The sequence below is a fragment of the Gossypium hirsutum genome, chromosome A06, assembly GCF_007990345.1.
Source record: "Gossypium hirsutum isolate 1008001.06 chromosome A06, Gossypium_hirsutum_v2.1, whole genome shotgun sequence".
Classification (NCBI taxonomy): domain Eukaryota; kingdom Viridiplantae; phylum Streptophyta; class Magnoliopsida; order Malvales; family Malvaceae; genus Gossypium; species Gossypium hirsutum.
The window spans coordinates 122,883,872-122,905,060 of NC_053429.1; the positions used below are offsets into that span (position 1 = coordinate 122,883,872).

The 21,189-nt window shown below is 34.9% G+C and overlaps 1 protein-coding gene across 1 annotated transcript; it reads left to right on the top strand.

The window, feature by feature from the left end:
* Positions 1–76: 76 nt before the first annotated feature.
* Positions 77–2,217, top strand: LOC107903352 (uncharacterized). Its single transcript, XM_016829367.2, has one exon. It carries the CDS (start codon positions 457–459, stop codon positions 1,903–1,905), a length of 1,449 nt encoding a protein of 482 aa, XP_016684856.2. The 5' UTR covers positions 77–456; the 3' UTR covers positions 1,906–2,217.
* The last annotated feature ends 18,972 nt before the right edge of the window (positions 2,218–21,189 follow it).

The window sequence follows — 21,189 nt, forward strand, 5'->3', positions numbered from 1 at the left end:
CGTAAATTAATACGAATAATTTTTTTTAATACGATAGAACTCGAATTCGAACGCGATCCGATTCCAAAAATATGGAATTGTTGTCTATTAAAATGTTTTGAAATTCATTAACCCTCTAGAGCCACCTAGAAACAATTAAAAAGAAAATTAACCTAATTATCCCATTCCAACCAGAGGCCTCCAAATGCAGCAAATTTTGTTGAATCCTGGGTTTGCATTTAATCAAAATCCTTCCTGTGTTGATTAAGTTAGATAGGATGAATTAAAAGTTACTTTAAACAATTTTCCATTTTCAGAATCCATTTCAGATTTGAAGCTTTAGCTGCTAAAACCCTGCTTCTGGTACTCTTTTTTACCCTTTTTTTCATGCTTTTGCTGCATTTCTTATTATTCCTTTAGCTAGTATCATTTAGAGTTAGATTTAGTGATTTGGTAAATGTAAATTCCCTCTATGAGATGGCCCCAAATCTGAAATCTTTCATTGTTTATTCTTCATCTGTCCTTGTTCTATTCTTAGCAATCTCTTTTAGTTTTAGCAGAACAAACTACTACAAAATCTTCCACCTCAAATCAAGTCTCGCTTCTTACCACCCTACATTCCTTCAATCTGTTTTCTCATTTATGCTAAAAACCCCAAAACCCAACAAACCCGATTGGCCAAATCCCATTTCCAGGCCCCCTCACTGTGTTCTATGGATGGCTCCCTTCCTTTCAGGTGGTGGATATAGTTCAGAAGCATGGTCTTATGTTTTAGCACTCGACGAATACATGAAAAGTCGAGAAAACCCGAGTTTTAAATTGGGTATTTACCAACATGGTGATTTGGAGTCACTAGAGTTTTGGGAGGGATTGCCTCAAAATGTAAGGGATTTGGCAATTGAGTTGCACCGAACTGATTGCAGAACAAATGAGACCTTTGTGGTTTGCCATAGTGAGCCTGGTGCTTGGTATCCCCCATTGTTTGAAACTCTTCCTTGTCCTCCAACGGGTTATCATGATTTCATGTTTGTTATCGGTAGGACCATGTTCGAGACGGATAGATTGAATTCGGAACATGTTAAGCGTTGTAATAGAATGGATTCTGTTTGGGTTCCTACTGAGTTTCATGTGTCCACATTTGTGCAAAGTGGTGTTGATCCATCTAAGGTTATGAAAGTTGTGCAGCCTATTGATGTGAGGTTCTTTGATCCCTCCAAGTATGAGCCGTTGGATATTGCTTCCAAGGGGAATCTGGTTTTAGGTGCAAAAACCCCCAATTCAAGCCCTGGAAAGGAGTTTGCGTTCTTGAGTGTCTTCAAATGGGAGTTTAGGAAAGGATGGGATGTTTTGCTCGAAGCATATTTGAAAGAGTTCTCCAAGGATGATGGGGTGGCTTTGTACTTGTTGACTAATCCTTATCATTCTAGTAGAGATTTCGACAACAAGATTGTGCAGTTTGTGGAAGACTCTGATATGCAAAAGCCAGCTAATGGATGGGCTTTGGTGTATGTCATTGATACTCATATAGCTCACATTGACTTGCCTCGACTATACAAGGCTGCCAATGCGTTTGTTCTTCCATCAAGAGGAGAAGGATGGGGAAGGCCTGTTGTGGAAGCCATGGCAATGTCGTTGCCGGTAATAACAACTAATTGGTCAGGGCCTACTGAGTATTTGACAGAGGAGAATAGCTACCCATTGCCAGTGGAAAGAAAGAGTGAGGTGACGGAAGGACCATTTAAGGGGCATTTGTGGGCTGAACCGTCAGTTATTAAGCTTCGAGCTCTTATGAGGCATGTGATCAGTAACGTGGAGGAAGCCAGGGCTAAAGGTAGGCAGGCAAGGAAAGACATGATCAATAGCTTTTCCCCGGAAATTGTTGCAGAGATTGTCACAGGTCATATACAAAATATACTTGACAAATAACAAGATGATGTATGATCATTGCTCTTCTGTTTTTGAGATGATGTTTACAGGTGGAGATATGATCAGTAAGTGGTGATTTTACAAGAGTTTGCTTGTTTAACAATTAAGCTTAATGCTTGTCAGTTCAGCTTGGAAGCATACCAATTAGGCACATTAGAACCTTCGTTTTCCCATCTAGCTGGTCGAATCAGTTCAGTTGAGGCCAATCCATAACAATATGCAAATGTAGTCTGCTTCATTTAATGGCTGTTCATCTTTGTGGTGTAACATTTTTGCCATTCCTTTGATAATGCAAACCCGTCTTATATTGTACCCGTATTACATGTGTTCGTACTTCATAGCTTGTACAAGTTTCTAACTGTTAAAATGTCCATTGGAACTTAGGAGACAAATTCGAATATAGTTATTCATTAATGTTCTTTAAATCATTCCATAGGCTTTCAACGGTATGGGAGTCAGTTAAAAAAAGCCAACATTATTCAACTTTTGTATCCTGTACTCAAGGAAATAGGAAAAGAAAAGATGTAAAACTTATCCCACATCGGCTACATAAATGAATTATTTAGTATTAATAAAAGGCAGGTTTAGACTCCCATGTTAACCAACTATTAGACGAAGTGAATGGGTTGCGGCGGATGCTTGTAATTTGGCCAGACCCAGGAAAGTCCCCGGGCCCTCAACTGCAGAGATGCAGGCTCGGAAACGAGCAAAGCTTAAGGTCGTTGACGTTTGTCCTTGCCATTGGCAAAGCGGGGCTGAGACGAGTGTGGAGCCCTAATGACCCTAATGCCGAAGCAATTTGGCCGATGACCACAGTTATTCACTTGGTCCCTAAGCTTGGACTAACTGAACGGGGCTTATGATCTAGTAGTTACCTTTTTTGGTACCATTCATTCCTCTGATAATGCAAACCGGGTTTTATTAAGTAGGTATTTATATTATTGAAAGTTTTAAACAACACGTTGCATAAAATTTAAAATCAAAATTTTAAGAAAATAAATAGTTATTGTAGAAATTGATGTTTTAAAAATCTTAGTTTTGAAATTTTTACAAAAGATTTATCATTAACTTTTTTTTTTCCAGTTTTACTTCAATTTTAGTTACATGATAATATTTTATTTCTTTAAAAATTTCATTTTAAATTTAGTTATATAAAATTTGATGTGCTATTTAATTTTAATGGTTAAAATAATGACTTTAATAATGAAAGGATTTAATTGATATAATATTAAAAGTTTAGAGATATAATTAAAACGTTTTAAAATTTACGATAATTGAAAATGAGGATGATAATTTGAGGGATGTACCGTACAATTAGCTGCTAATCTAAAATTCAAACGTGATTTGTACCCTGTATTCATTGAAACGGAAGCCCTTCAAATATAAAGAAGTGGCCTTATCCCGCACCGACTACATAAATAAATTATTTAGTCTTATTAAAAGACAGGTTTAGACGTGTACGTTAACAAGCTACGAGATGCAGTGAATGAGTCGAGACCGTTCTTACTAAATTGGTCGGACCCAGGAAATTCTCCGAATCCCTTTTCTGCAGATATGCAGACTTGACTTGGTCGGACCGTTCTTACGAGATAGGCTGTTGTTGGAGGGTCTGTAAATGCAAATAGCAATTTTAATCATTAATAATATTTACACGTTGTATGAAAAATTTAGTTTTTTGTTTTATACATTTTTGTTTTTCTTAATCTTTTCATTTAAAAAATTAAAAAAAAAACAGCTAAATTTTATAAAAATTATTCCAAAAACAAAAATACTAAAAAAAAATTTAAGATAATTTTTATCTTTTCTCATTCTTTTAAAATTAGTACTCAATGTCGCAAAGAAAAATAAAACTGAAAAAAAAGACTAAATTACATAATGTGTAAATGTTGAGAGTTATTTTTTTAAATCAAGACTAAATTGACATAATATATAAATGTTGAGGGTTAAAGTTACTAAGTTATCTTTCTGCTAGTAATTTAATGATTGGTGACCAAAAAAGAAAAAGTCGAACAATTGGGTGACTACCAATGTAGTTTACCTTAAGATTTTATAGCATATTTTGTAAATATTTTGATTACACATGAACTTTAAATTTTTTTTAATACAAAGCCTACTTTAACTATAATCCCTCTTCAACAATCAAATCAGAGAAAAAACACATTAAAGGGTACTCGAACTGTATCCTCTTGATTGTTGCAATAGCAACGATTTTAACGAAGTTAAAACTTGATTAACAAATATGAACCTTAATTTGTAACAATGAAATTTTGATTTTGTTTCAATTTTTAAGTACCACTAACATTATTACTGATGTGGCATCATTCTACATTTAATTATTGTATACAAAAATAATTATAATTACTCAACATGAAAATATGAATTTTTTTTTAGTATGTACAATTGAATCAAAATTACTTTTTACCATGTAACAACCTCACACGTATTAGAATCTAGATCACTTTTCACTAAAGGTGTGTGTTTGATAAACTAAAAATTTAAGTGCTAAAAAATTAAGTATTGAATTTTTACTACTAAATTATATAAGTGCTTAATTTATACTAAAAATTGTTTGGTAAATTAATAAATATAAGTATCAAATATAATTGCGTTGTTTGATAAAAGTAAATATTGATTTAAAAAAATATTTTTTTAAAATTTTAATCTTATTAATATAATATTTTATATTATTTTAGATAATTTTAGATAAAAGATACATATGGTTATTAGAGTAGTTATATTTTTAGATAACAAAATATTTTTGGTTATTACAGAAGATAATTATCAAAGTTTTGTTGTATAAAATAATAAGATTAATAAGATACGTATGCTTATTACAGTAGAGAATTATCAAAGTTTTGTTCTCTTTTAATAGTTTTGGATAGTTTTGGATATTTTGTGATCCATCAGCGTGTCAATATGAAAGATGTTTATGAATTTCATGTAATGTCTGTTTATTTAATGTGGAATATAGAAGAGAATTATCGATAGACTAGATGAAGTTAGGATGGGAAAAAGAGTAATTCTGTTAGATATCGCCATACAATATTGCTGAGTGTAAATTATGATGTGTGAAAAGCTCTGGGCCTTGCGGAGGGGACACTGCTGTAGACACTCAATTTTGCCCGGGCCCAGAAGTAAGTCCAAAAACAAAAATAATAAACCCCAAAAAGAAAAAAATGAAGTCCAAGTTTAGTCCAGAATTACAAATATAATTTGGCCCGATCGGAATGGCCCATTACTTGACAAGATTTAAGGTCCATCTACAAGTTTGACTCATATGGAAATATAATCTTCAATTATATGCAATCTTTGATGTGATATGCAATCTTAGATATGATACAATCTTAGATATGATTGCAATCTTAGATATGATATATAATCTTAGAAGATATGATTTTGTAATTTTGGAGATTTAATTTGTAGATATCCTTTAATCTTAACCGTTGATGTAATTGATCTGTACCGTTGGATTTGGGGAGGCTCAACTATAAATAGAGGCCTCTCCCCTCATTGTAAAAGAACTTGACTACACTTGAGTTTTGGGAAGCAATAATAATTCTTGAGAGCATTCACTCAAATTTCTCTCCCTCTTGCTTTCTTATTTTCTACGGTTTGTTCTTATTTATTCTTTGTTCATCTTCGTTTTCAACCTTTTTATTTAATCCCTATCTCCTTAATTTTTTTTAATTCTCTTTTATATTTTATTTTTTTAATAATTTTAGTATTTATATCAAATTATTTTTTATTAAATTCTATATTATCCATTGTTTTAAAAAATATATTTCATTTAATTGAAAAAAGTTTTTTCTTAAATAAGGCAATGTTTGGTGTTTAGAAATTCAGAAAATAGTGCCCTAACATGCTGGGTTGTGATTTTTTTTCGTTTGACTAAATAACCAAATATCCTTTTAATAAATTTTCAAAATCATGAGATAATTTTAGTTACGAGGATTTAAAACATCGTGTCCTAACATGTTGGATGTGATGTTTGTATACTTTCGGAACAAAGGAGTCTCAAGTTTTAACTTTAAATTGTTCAAGTTTTAAAATCTTTTCAAATTTTCTGACATTAGGACAAAAAATTATTCAATTTGGTACCAATTTTGGGCGTTACGAGGGAGCTAATCATTCCTCGTACGTAACCGACTCCCGAACCTATTTTTCTCATAATTTTGTAGACCAAAATTGATGTTTTAAAACAAAACATTTTATAAGGTAATCCAATCACACCTAAAAAGATTGGTGGCGACTCCCATTTTCATTTTTCAAAAAGTCGAACCCCGTTTTTCAAACCCCTTTAAAAAATAGGTTTCGACAGCTTGGCGACTCCACTGGGGACCTATAAGAGAGTCAAGCCAAAAATTGATTATTTTCTGTCTTAATGTCGGAAATTTGGAAAATTTTTAAAATACGTCATTTTTATTACATGTGTTTGTTGCATATGTTGTTATTGTTTATGCACACATTGCATTTGCATGGCCGTTGTGGTTACACCCTTAAGTGGGAGTGAGAAGCTATGCTTTCGTGAGGTTTTCACCTCCGCATGGGCTAGTGGATTGTTTCCGGGATACATCCGTACCTATGTCTTCGTGAGATTTTCATCTCCGCATGGCCATAGGGACATGTGTCCCCCTGAACCGAACTTGGTCCATATGAGCCTATAATTGGTGAGGATCGAGGAATCTGCTGGTTCAGGTACCCTTGCTTTAGAACCGAACTACATGTAGTGAACTTTAAGTGCTTGCCCCAGGTAGTATGATGATGACCTTTAGTGCCTACCTTTATAAGTTCTTATTTATTATATTTTTTTATATATGTGACACTGACTTGTTTTTCTTATTTTGCTATCATTGCATGTCATTTATCATTAAAAGATGTTGATTCAAGGTTCGATTTCTGAGTTAGAAAGTTTTGTAATGGGGAACGAATATCTTAATAAAGTGGAGGACAACTCTTTCGTTTGTGCTTGGTCAGAGAAAACCCAGATAAAAAAAAGAAATAGTGTCACCGAAGGATACACATCAGGATTATGGGATTACACTCTTATTAGTGTGATGCAAAATAACCTCCAAGAGTTAAAGGAAATATTGGATTAATGGAGTAACGAAGCCAAGCAGTTGTTCTACAACAGTTATGGGGAATTTCAGTATTTGTTTGACATGAAGATAGATTAACAATTCAAGGTGAGCGTGGGGAGTACTGAGGGACACTTCTACCATTACAGATGAAGATAGTCGCCTCGTGGATGGTAGGGGTATAAGACATACAAAATTGAATTGGATGGAAAGAATTTTGCTTATGATGGTAGAAAGACTCACTTACTATAAGACCGCTACCAAACAACAAGCTGGAATTTACTGTGGTACTTTAGGATGATTGTACCTATCAGAAATAATGGAAATACAAGACCTAATGGCCGGAACAACCCAAATGAGCATGAGATTAAAGAAGATCGTATTGTTTAAAAACTTTTAAAGTGGAGATTAGCTATGCTGCGAAGATACCCATGCAAGCAATTCAAAATGTTCTGTAGAGGCAGAAATTTGAAGACTCTCAAGAAGCACTGAGGATGTTTGATATCATTTTAAGGCAGTACGCTGCGAAGCTGGAATACCTACTTGTTCGCCAATCTTTCTTTCAAGGTAATCAGAGCAACTTCACAGACATTGGAGGAGGTGTCTTTGGCTGTAGAGCTTACTTCATAAGTGAAGCCGTAATTTAAATTCAAAAGATAGCTGATCATTTACAGATACTGGTAGAAAGGGCGAGCATGTTGAGCACCAATATGAGCTACAGTCAAATCGTGGTCGAAAGTTAGCTTTGTTATTAGATAGGGTTAAGACTCTGGGCCTACGGGCGAAAGCGTATTTGTAATTCGTTTTATGAAAATATTTTTGTTCCTTAAATAACGTTTTCTAAAATGAAACTGAATCAGAATCGATACCTTTTCGTATTCATGCATTTGCATTGCATTACATCAAAGAAAAGAAGGTGTTGATTCGAAATTCGATTCCTAAATAGAATAGTTTGTCATAAGGAAATGAATTTCTTGATAAAGTGGATTATAGTACGGTCATCTGAATATAATCCAAATAAACATGACGAGAGAAAGCTGATAGTCCACGGAGGAATACATGATGTAATTGCCAGAGATTCAAGCCAACAAAGGTTATCCAAGAGCATGACGAGAGAAAGCCGGAAGTCCACGAAGGAATACATTACTTGATTTAATTGCCAATGAAGATTATCCAAGAGCCGGCACTTTTTGATGAGTATCATGGAGATAAGCGAGTAAGAGATCGAGGCTCAGATTAAGCAGCAAAGACCTAGCAAAGGCATCTTTTAGAGAATTTATAGGATTCGACCATGAAGAAAAGATCAGCGTTTACTTGGACTATGAAGGGCAAGACCGCATATGTAATCTATTTTCATGTAAAGAAATCTGTTTTCTAGAAAAGTTATTCTAATGGAATTGAATTCAAGATCAACATCTCCTTTTCTTTTGCATTCATGCATTTGCATTGCATCACATCACATGCATTTAAATTCATAAAAAGACCCTAATTAGTTAAAGTTATTAAAAAGAGAAAGAGAGAAGAGAGTCACGGCTGAGTGAAAAAGGAGTTGAATGGGAATTAACGACGTTCCTTTACATATCCCCGACTTTTGTGTCAAGAGGGATAGCTTGCCCGGAGAAGGGGGTGTTTGGAAATGAAAATCATCCCATCAATCTCATACATGAGGAAGGGACTGAACAAAGAAACCTTGAGGGCATTCACCCTTACGAACCGGGAAGTTCTTTAAACAATTGGACTGCAGAAGAACTTCCTGTAATCTTTTGGAATTTTACGGAGTAATATTCAGAACACTCTTGTTGCTCTAAAGCCTAGGAGTAATGAGATTTCTTTTGAGAAGTGGGCTCAAGTTCCGACATTTTTATTTTCAATAAAACATACTTTTATTATTCATCTGAGTAAATATTCTTTCATTCTGATTCTTTTGACCTTTGACATTCTTTATAAATTTTCATTTCATGTGAATAGTCATTCTTGAATTCATTTATTCGTTGTATATTCTTTTGTGTGCCTATCATAGATCCCTAGATATCAATGACATGTGCAACGATACTATAGATTCAGAGTTCCTTTTGAGTGCAATATGTGTTTAGAGGAATCTCAGTACTTTGAAGGTGACAGAAATTGTGACTTGTTTCTGAATTTGTTGAAAATGGTTTTTACCCAATGAAGTGGTGGTAGGAAATATAGCCTTAGAGAAAGGAAAGATTGCGAAATTGGAATTAGCTGAAGAGACAAAACAAGACCTTGTTGAGACTATTATGGGAATTCAAAAATGTGGTCCAAAGACGCATGCAGAAGGATTTACAATTGCCAGGATAAACATGAGGTTTTGGGGCACTGTTGGTCCACCATGGAAAGGGATCGCATCAGTTGTACAATGAATGCCAAATTTAAAGAAGTCAAGACTTATGGGGCATGTATGTTATGGGCCCAAGCTTGTCAAAAGTTTCCAGCTGACAATGACTCATCTTTGTGGACGTCAACTACTCCATTAAGAGGGGGAGATAGCTTCATATGCCAATATTACCAAGTCAAAAGTCATCCATTTAAAAAAAAAAGATTATATATAACTGCACAATACCAAAAGTTTGCAGTCTGTTCAAAGATAATGCGCCATACCACAGTACAACAAAGGTTGCCAAAAGAAAAGAAAAAGAAGGAAAAAATAAATTACAGAAGATGATCGAGACTGATAAAAATTGGCATAAGAAACTACCGCCTACTCTCTATGCTTACGTTGGGGCAAACACCTTCAATTCCAGTTATTTCAAAGGTTCCAACCATCATCCTTGGAATGGATGCATTGTTTGGCTTTCCTGAGCAGTCTGATGTGCCGTCAATAGCTGCGATCGTTAGCTCCAAGTGGTGGCCATTGATTTCCAGCTATGGGGCATCAGGCCGTACACAGCCTCTGAAGCTTAAAATGATAGATTTTTTCTTCAAAACCAGTTTCTAACAAAGTGGATGATGGTATCATGAATGAAGCTCTCTTAGACTTCTATACAAGTTCAGGGAAGAGGAAACCTGATCAAATCATTATTTTCAGGGATGGGGTTAGCGAGTCTCAATTCAATCAAGTTTTGATCAAGTTATTGAGGCTTGCAAGTTCCTTGACGAGAAGTGGAACCCTAAAGATTGTGGTTATTGTTGTACGAAAAACCATCATACCAAGTTTTTTTAGCAGGGATCTCCTGACAATGTGCTACATGGTACTGTCATTGACAACAAAGTATGCCATCCAAAGAACAATGATTTTTACCTTGGTACCCATGCTGGAATGATTGGAATCACGAGGCAGACCCACTATCATGTTCTCTTAGACCAGGTTGGGTTTTCGGCTGATGATCTGTAAGAGTTTGTTCATTCTCTATCCTATATGTATCAAAGGAGCACCACAGCCATATTTGTTGTGGCTCCTATTTGCTACGCTCATTTGGCAGCTTCACAGTTGGGGGCAATTTATGAAGATTAGAGATGCTTCAGAAACATCATCGTGTCATGGTGGGATGTATGCTCTAGGAGTAATCTCTATACCTCAGCTTTCCAGGTTAAAGGATAAAGTCAACAACTTCATTCTTGTCTGCTGAGAATCTTTGAACCATCTTTTTGTAGGGTTTGACAAACAACAGCCAGGACTGCTGCTGGGGCAATCCTTTTCTCATGGGTTTATGAATCAAGATTTTTTCCTCCAAGCTTTGATGGAGTCAAGAATTGAATACCTCTAATGAACTTAACTTGAAAGTATTCATCCTAAGCAAATGTACCAAGAGTGGATGACACAGACTTATGACAAAGAAGGTTCGTCCAAAAGAATTTTATAAAGGAAATCTTGTGCTGAAAGAGATCCTTCCCATGCAAAAGGATGCCGAATTGGGAAGGGCCATATGTTGCGAAGAGGGCTTTCTCTAGAGGTGCACTGATTTTGACAAGAAATGGATAGGAAGAATTTATCTGATCCAGTGAATTCGGACTCGGTCAAGGAGTACTTTGTCTGAAGGAGAAGGAAAGCCAAGGTGAAAACCCGCAAAGGGCACTTTGGGACTTCTATTTCAAAAAAAAGGGAAAAAAAGGGAAAAAAGAAAAAAGAAAAAAGAAAATGGAGAGGCCAATGTGAAAACCCGCAAAAGGCGCCTTGAGACCAAAGGGGTTTTGAGTTGAAAACCCAAAAGGGCAGCTCAAATTTGGAAAGTCATGCAGTGACCTTGCTATACCGGATTCGACGAGAAGTGAAATATGTTACATATCGAGGCATCAATGAATTACTTTGGATCTTTTAAACACATGTTGAGCTCAAGAAAGTCTTCATGGAGCTGATGTATAGACGCTCAAGCGGCGATATCTGGGGCATCTGATTTCTGTCCTATTTACTATCTTTGGATTCTTTTTCTTAGCAAAGATATGTTCTTAGGTTAATCTTTTTGCATTCCTTCCAATAATTTTTCCAAATCTAATTATCCTTAAGATCAATTTATTTGTCTCCTATTATTCACAAAGCATGTTGCATTGAAATAATGATAGATGAACTAAAATATCTTCACAAACGAAGTTTTGTATATTACTCTAGAAATTTCTAAATAATATAAGAAACTAAAACAGAACAATTGTTCGAGGAATTCACGTAATTGAGGTTTGAAAGAACTCAAGAAAATTCTTTCTTTTGTCCAAAATGATGATTGAACAAATCAAACGATTCGATCCTAAGAGAGGATCATCTTACAAACATTTTCAGTAGGTCATAGCATTTGAAGAATGGTACAAACCCACAAGCTGAGTAGGAATGAGACTTCGAGAGAAGTAAGGAAAACTTTGATGAGGGAATAAGTGGTGACGTCCGAAATAGGGGTCATATTCATAACATATTGCATTATAACATGTCTAATTAGGAGAATTTGACTCACTTCGATCATAGCATCCTAATTATTAGGCATGAACTCATACGCATTCTATAGGTTATGTCTTTTATGGGACAATGTAGATCAGAGAAATAAGATTTTCCATCCCTGCGTTTATAGGAAACAGATCGAAGATAGTAGATCTGACACTCCTGTGCTTACAGCGAAGCAGATCGAAGATTTCAGCATGGCATCCCTGTGTTTATAGGGAACAAGTTGAAGATAGCAGATTTGGCATCCTTGTGTTTATAGGGAACAGATCGAAGATAGCAGATCTAACACTCCTGTGCTTACAGCGAAGCAGATCGAAGATTTCAGCATGGCATCCCTGTGTTTATAGGGAACAAGTTGAAGATAGCAGATTTGGCATCCCTGTGTTTATAGGGAACAGATCGACGATAGCAGATCTGACACTCCTGTGCTTACAGCGAAGCAGATCGAAGATTTCAGCATAGCATCCCTGTGTTTATAGGGAATAAGTTAAAGATAGATGATTTGGCATCTATGTGCTTACAATGAACAAATCGAAGACATAGCTGATTTGGCTTTCACGTGCTTACAATGAAGCAAATCTAAGATGATTTGGCATCTCTGTATTGTCAGAGAACAAATTGAAGTTTGGCGTCTCCATATTCGACGGAGAGCAGACACATAGCAGATCTGGCCTTCAGATGTTTATACTGAAGCAAGATCCAAGATGATTTGGCATACGTGCTTACGATGAAGCAAATCTAAGATGATTTGGTATCTCTGTATTGTCAGAGAACAAATCGAAGTTTGGCGTCTCCATATTCGACGAAGGGCAGACACGTAGCAGATCTGGCCTTCAGATGTTTATACTGAAGCAAGATCCAAGATGATTTGGCATACGTGCTTACGATGAAGCAAATCTAAGATGATTTGGCATCTCTGTATTGTCAGAGAACAAATCGAAGTTTGGCGTCTCCATATTCGACGAAGGGCAGACACGTAGCAGATCTGGCCTTCAGATGTTTATACTGAAGCAAGATCCAAGATAGTTTGACATCCTTGTGCTTACAAGGAACAAATCGAAGACATAGCTGATTTGGCTTTCACGTGCTTACGATGAAGCAAATCTAAGATGATTTGGCATCTCTGTATTGTCAGAGAACAAATCGAAGCTTGGCGTCTCCATATTCGACGGAGGGCAGACACATAGCAGATCTGGCCTTCAGATGTTTATACTGAAGCAAGATCCAAGATGGTTTGGCATCCTTGTGCTTACAAGGAACAAATCGAAGACATAGCTGATTTGGCTTTCACGTGCTTACGATGAATCAAATCTAAGATGATTTGGCATCTCTGTATTGTCAGAGAACAAATCCAAGTTTGGCGTCTCCATATTCGACGGAGGGCAGACACATTGCAGATCTGGCCTTCAGATGTTTATACTGAAGCAAGATTTAAGATGGTTTGGCATCCTTGTGCTTACAAGGAACAAATCGAAGACATAGCTGATTTGGCTTTCACGTGTTTACGTTGAAGCAAGTCTAAGATGATTTGGCATCTCTATATTGTCAGAGAACAAATCGAAGTTTGGCGTCTCCATATTCGACGGAGGGCTGACACATAGCAGATCTGACCTTCAGATGTTTATACTGAAGCAAGATCCAAGATGGTTTGGCATCCTTATGCTTACAAGGAACAAATCGAAGACATAGCTGATTTGGCTTTCACGTGTTTACGTTGAAGCAAGTCTAAGATGATTTGGCATCTCTATATTGTCAGAGAACAAATCGGAGTTTGGCGTTTCCATATTCGACAGATGGCAGACATATAGCAGATCTAACCTTCAGATGATTAGACTGAAGCAGATCCAAGATGGTTTGGTATCCTTGTGCTTACAAGGAGCAAATCAAAGACATAGCTGATTTGCCTTTCGCGTGTTTACGCTGAAGCAAATCTAAAATGATTTGGTATCTCTGTATTGTCAGGGAACAAATTGAAGAAGCAGATTTGGAGTCTCTGTGTTTGATGGAGAGCAGATCGAAGATATCAACATGACAATCATGAGTTTGCAAGAAGCAGATTGAAGCTGTCAAGTGGCCATTTAAAGAAGATCAAGAACTCAAGACTCGGCAAGACCAGGCAAAATTGGTCTTTTATAGTCTTTGCTCTATTCCTGTTACACAGCAATGAGTAAAGAGGGGCAGCTGTAGACACTCGATTTTGCCCGGGCCCAGAAATAAGTCCAAAAACAAAAATAATAAACAAAAAAAAACAAGTCCAAGTTCAGTCCAGAATTACAAATATAATTTGGCCCGATCGGAATGGCCCATTACTTGACAATATTTAAGGTCCATCTACAAGTTTGACTCATATGGAAATATAATCTTCAATGATATGCAATCTTAGATGTGATATGTAATCTTAGATATGATACAATCTTAGATATGATTGCAATCTTAGATATGATATACAATCTTAGAAGATATGATTTTGTAATCTTGGAGATTTAATTTGTAGATATCCTTTAATCTTAACCGTTGATGTAATTGATCTGTACCGTTGGATTTGAGGAGGTTCAACTATAAACAGAGGCCTCTCCCCTCATTGTAAAAGAACTTGACTACACTTGAGTTTTGGGAAGCAATAAGAATTCTTGAGAGCATTTACTCAAATTTCTCTCCCTCTTGCGTTCTTATTTTCTACGGTTTGTTCTTATTTATTCTTTGTTCATCTTCGTTTTCAACCATTTTATTTAATCCCTATCTCCTTAATTTTTTTTAATTCTCTTTTATATTTTATTTTTTAATAATTTTAGTATTTATATCAAATTATTTTTTATTAAATTCTATATCATTCATTGTTTTAAAAAATATATTTCATTTAATTGAAAAAGTTTTTTCTTAAATAAGGCAATGTTTGGTGTCTACAAATTCAGAAAATAGTGCCCTAACATGCTGGGTTGCGATTTTTTTTCGTTTGACTAAATAACCAAATATCCTTTTAATAAATTTTCAAAATCATGAGATAATTTTAGTTACGAGGATTTAAAACATCGTGTCCTAACATGCTGGATGTAATGTTTGTATACTTTCGGAACAAAGGAATCTCAAGTTTCAACTTTAAATTGTTCAAGTTTTAAAATCTTTTCAAATTTTCTGACATTAAGACAAAAAATTATTCAATTTGGTACCAATTTTGGGCGTTACGAGGGAGCTAATCATTCCTCGTACGTAACCGACTCCCGAACCTATTTTTCTCATAATTTCGTAGACCAAAATTAATGTTTTAAAACAAAACATTTTATAAGGTGATCCAATCACACCTAAAAAGATTGGTGGCGACTCCCATTTTCATTTTTCAAAAAGTCGAAGCTCGTTTTTCAAACCCCTTTAAAAAATGGTTTCGACAGCTGCAATGTTCAAGCATCAAAGTTAGGAATGGTGAAATGAAGGAATGGATGGTGGAATCTTGTTAAATACCGATGGTGTTGCTAAGTGCAAACCGTGATGTGCGAAGCTCCAGGCCTTGCAGCGGGACGGGGGACACTTTAGTGTTCAAGCATCAAGGTAGATATGAGATGAACCGATATCGACGAGTATTAGGTTCCATAGAGCAACACCATGAGGACGATCAGCAGGCTCTATGGGGCGACCCTGTAATGACGGTAAGGTTTTATGTGGCAACACCTTAAAACAGGTTTAAGGTGTAAGACCATTACTCGACTGTAGTAACCAATAGAGTACACGAGACAGTAAACACAGGGTAGCCCATTGGGACAATAAACACCGGGTAGTCAAGGACGTTAAACATGGGGTTAAGTCACAAAGGATCGCAGCTCAAATATGACAAAGTATGGTAGTTCGCCGGGATAGTAAACACGGGGTGGATAGTCGAGATAAAAATCGTGGGAGAGTTATGAAATCCTGGGAAAAGAGATTGAAAGAAAAATGTAAGAGTCGGTGAACAATAGTTAGCCAACAAATCAGTGAGGAATTCGTCGAACAAAGAAATAGAAAGGAAGTAGTCAACCAAAATAGTAATCGTAGAAGCCGGTAAGGCATATGAGTGGTAACTTAACAGAAAACAATCATCGAAACTAAAGAGCTAATAGTGCTTGGTGTATAGGTAAATAAATGGAGAGTAAACTGAGGATCATAGTAAGGATTCACCGTTAAGAACTGTTAGAAGGTGCCCAATCCAACTAGTAGGTTAGGGGTATGACCATAAGTATCCCAACAAGTTTACTTGGTGTAGAGGGGTCAACTGGGGACCATGGACATAAAGAGGTACTAAAAGAGGCGTACAAGTGACAGAGATGTCTGTCAATATTATTTCTCCTTGAGGAAAATTTATTGCGAGTGTATTCTCCATGGAGTTAGTTCCATACGGAACGATTCTGTAGGAGAGATTGGAAGCTTGAATGGTTGCTTAGGAAATAATTTATTGGATGCCATATATCCAAATAGTTCAATGCGATTAGATGATTCACACATTCAAAAGTAATGATTTTTATATTGGACGAATTAGAATGGAGTAATTCAAACAACATTACAACTCGAGTACAAGGCAAGAATAGAAGGGATGAAACAAAGATAAAATCACTTATGCAACATGACCCTTTTTAGAAGGCCATATGAGTAAAATGTCAGTTCAATCGCCAGAGTTATACGTGTTCACAAGTCAGGATGAAATAAAAAAGGATATGCATGAAAGGAATTGGGAGGAAATTGTGAAGGAAATGTAGGAATCCGCAAGGATAATAAATCAACTAGAACCCGTCATAGGTACTTAAAAGGGTCATAAACTGACCAGGAAAAGATTACCCAGCAATCATTCTGCCATTAAAGATAGGCAGATGTTGGACAGGAGTTCGACATTCCCAGCTAACCAGGACCATCAAAACGACTCAGGGAGTAGTGTGTTTGATTCTTTTCTATTTGTAACCCCCTGCAAGGTAGGGTTTATTTTCGTGTAATACAGTTAAAAAAACTTGATAATTTCATCTGAACTTACAAGGGTTTTGACCTGTGGTTGTAAGATCTACAGGATAAAGAGCTCGAGGAGGAACCAAGCCAGACCGTGTTGGATCAAGGATGACTATTAGTAAAGTGTCATACACATAGGAAGGGGTACCTTTAGAAACTTCGCCCAGGCGACGAGTGTTTTGTAACCAAATAGTTCCTTTATAGTTCAGAGGCGAGACAATGTACTTTTATTTTAAATTTTTTGTCGCTGATGTAAAGTTTTTTTTTTCTTTTATAAATAGGTAATACAGTTTGATTTTGAAAATAGTGAGTTCTAAACTTGTATGTCAACCCGGTTCAATTGTGACACCCAATATTCCGATTGGACGATCGAGTCAAGTAAGGGTGTTACAAATTAGCACTAAATTAAGACCCTTATTGGCCTAATAGGTCAATTAACATCAATTATTGCTTAAAAACGCTTATTTTGCTATAATTTAACTCTAGACTAAGAAATGCAAAAACATAATAAAATATATTAAAATGCTTAGAAAACAAGCTCCTTAAGTTTCGAAATATACCAAAACTAGCACTACATTTAGCTGTAGGACACGACATCATGACGACACTAATGAGGATGTGGCGACGTGTTTCCCACAAACACCGAGTTTCTTCTCAAAGTTAAATTCTCCTATCTTTTCCAAGTCAAACTTTGACCACTTCAAGGATATTTTATTATGATTAGAACTCTAATCTTAGCCTATTTAAAGGGGGCCATCGTATACCTATTTTGAAGGCAATTAAAGATGTAGTACTACAAGAATTTTCTTTTGAGGGCGACAAGATGTAGTCGTATATGAGATTTGGTGAGAGTTTTCGTGGGAACAAAGGAGATAATTTTATATCCCTTTTGAGAGAACTCCATGAGAGCTAGGGTTTTGTTTTTGGGGTTTGAGTTTATACATTTAGTATATTTAAGTTTATTTTATCTATATTATGCTTTCGTTTGTTTACTGATTCAGTGAAAAGCCGAAACCTCCTTTGCCCATAGTTTTTATCCTCTTCAGAGAAATTTTTTATGTAAAATTTATATTCGATCTTCTTTACCTTTACTATTTCGTTGTTTATACGAACCGGCCCCAACAAAAAGTATTATCTTGAAAAAAAAATTTAATGATGCATGATTATAATCACATAAATGTCACAACTTTTTTTTTTTTAAGTGAGGAGATGAGACAGTAGAAGAGTCCAAAACATTAATTACTAATCTTTTCTTATATTTTATTTATTTTGTTGATAAGACACAATTTTATAAACCACATTTTTTTTCTTTTCAACCTTTTTTTAACTTTTTGTATTTTTTATGTTTATTTTTTTGTGGAAATTCAAGATCTCGTACCTCCTTGAAAACGAAACATAAACAAAAAGCTGGGGAGCTGAAGAGTCTATAATTAAATAATCAATAATGTTTCAATCATGGTAGCCTCGCTTTATTTCTGTCAAAGTGTTGGGGCTACTTTCCTCCATTCTTAATTTTTATTTGGATCTGTTTGCTTCTGTTAGAATTAAAATTTTAACAATAAAATTAATATTTTTTATTTAAATTTAATTATAAATATAAATAGGTTATTTGGGTTAGTGAGATTTGAATGATTTTAGATAACATATATAATTTTTTTAAAGCTTGGAGTGTGATTAGTAAGAGCGAGCATTCGGTTGAATCGAGTGAAATTGTTCGAGTTAAATTAAAAAAAATTAAACATGTCAAATTAAATTCTTGTTAGAGTATAACTAATTCCGTGTTATAGAACATAATTTTGAAATAATTAATTGACTTATTTAGGTTTCAAAATTATTATTTTAGAGAATTTTTAAAATTTTATATATTCTTTAGAATTTTTTTAATTTTTATAATTTTTTAAAAAATATAAATTTTTATAAATATTTTGAATTTTTTTTGTCAATTTCGTAGAGAAACCAATTTATTTATTTTCAAAATTGATAGTAACCAAAAAGATATTTATATCAATCTATTATTTAACTTGACTTGAATTTAAAACTCGAATAACTCGATTTAATTAACTCATAATTCGATTTTTTTAATCGAATCGAATTTTAAATTACTTATGAATAACAAAGATTATTCATAAAACTTTTTCCATTCAACTTCACAATTCTGTACAAGGCAAGGCATTCCACGAGAACAAAGGAGCCGATGCATAGTCTCATAGACCCCGATATGTCGACTTTATGGCATTAGAAGCAAATAAAGGAGCAGCTCTCTCTCAGCCCATATATAGTTGTATTCCAATTTCCATATGGCTGCCGGACACCTATTTTACAAGTCCAGACTCCAGATTAGTAATAGAAGATTTTCCAACTCGAAAAGACAAGGTTCTGGTGCAAGCACATAGTGGCTGCCAATTTTTACTGGCCACATTTGAAGAAAGATGTTAATCTTATGTCCAGAATTGCCTGACTTGTCAACGAAACAAGTACCAAACACTAGCGCCAATCGGCCTACTGCAGCCCTTACCAATGCATGAATAACTTTGGGAGGATATTTCACTAGATTTACATCATTGGAGTCCTAATTTCTAGTGGCTTCGACATAATCCTGGTGGTGGTTGATCAATTTAGTGAATATGCTATCTCATCCATTCACTTCCAAAACTGTTGGGTTTGTTTGGTAGGGGAATCGTTCGTTTGCATGGTATTCCAAGGTCCACTCTTGAGTACTTTCTGTCAACACTACAGGAAAATAGGGCTTTAGCGGCGTTTTATCAAAAAACGCCGCAAAAATTGTAAAACACAGAGCAATAGCGGCGTTTTATCAAAAACGCCGCTAAAAACAGAGCATTAGCGGCACTTTTGGTAAAACGCCGCTAAAAACGGAGCATTAGCGACGCTTTTGGTAAAGCGCCGCTAAAAACAGGATCAATAGTGGCGTTTCTCACATGACCCCTAAAGTCCTAATCCCTCAAAAAATCATAAACACTAATCTATAACCCCTAAAATAGTAAACCCATAAACACTAAACTATTACCCCTAAAACCCTAAACCAGTTTATGTTCATAATAAACTATGGAAACAATACTTAATATTGATTACATTTATTTTTGGGTTTAGGGTTTAAGGTCTATGGTCTAGGGTTTTATGGTTTAAGGTTTAATGGCCATGGGTATATAGTATGTTAATCTCAAGTGAATCATATTCACTAATTAAATCCTAAACCTTATAATTAATATATATTTAGGGGCATAAGTAGGGGGTTGAAAGGGTATCTGCTCCTCTAAAAATGAAAAATTTTCCATTTCGATTTTTTGAAATTTTGAAAAATTTTAAAGGTAAAATTGAACTTCATCCCATTAATAGTGGAAAATTTTTTATTTAATCATTTCAAAATTATAAAAATATATGCTAAACTTTAATCGTTTAAAGTTTAGATGATAAGGGGGTAAGGGTAAGAGATTAATGGGTAGAAGTTTAGGGTTTATGTTTTATGGCTTAGGTTTAGTGGTTAAGAGTTATGAATTTATGGGTTATGGGGTTTAGGGTTTAGGATTTAGGTGTTAGGGGTTTTAGGGTTAAGGGACATAGGTTAGGGGTTTAGGGTAATTAGTGTAAAAAATATATGTTAAAAAATTAAAATACTATTATTTAAAATAATTTTAAAGTTTATTTGGGTATATAACTGATTATTTTTTAATCTATATATTAAATAATTTCAAATTTTAAAGAATTCAAATTTTAAAAAAATTTCAAGTTTTCAAATTTTATGTAATTCTTTGAAATATTAGTTAAATTTTAAAAAATTATTTATTTAAATAAAAAAAATTAAAATACTATTATTTAAAATAATTTTAAATTTTTCTGGGTATATAAGTGATTGTTTTTTAATTTATATTATTTTTAATTTATATATTAAATAGTATTGATTTTAAAAGAAATTAGCGGCGTTTATTTAGAAAACGCCACAAAAGGTTTGATATAGTGGCGTTTTTATAAAAAACGCCGCAAAATATCATTATGTATTAAACAAAACGGAGCCGTTTTATTGGATTTGTTAGTGGCGTTTTGCGCAAAACGCCGCAATAGGTGTGTTTTTAGCGGCGCTAGGATATAAACGCCGCTAAAGGTGATTTCGGTTAAAACAAAAACGGCGTCGTTTTGTTATATTATTAGTGGCGTTTTGGGGCTAAATACCGCAATAGGTGCGTTTTAGCGGCGCTAGGGTATAAACGCCGCTAAAGGTGATTTCGGTTAAAACAAAAACGGCGTCGTTTTATTATATTATTAGTGGCGTTTTGAGGCTAAACGCCGCAATAGGTGGTTTTTAGCAGCGTTAGGTTATAAACGCCGCTAATGTTAAATTATTTT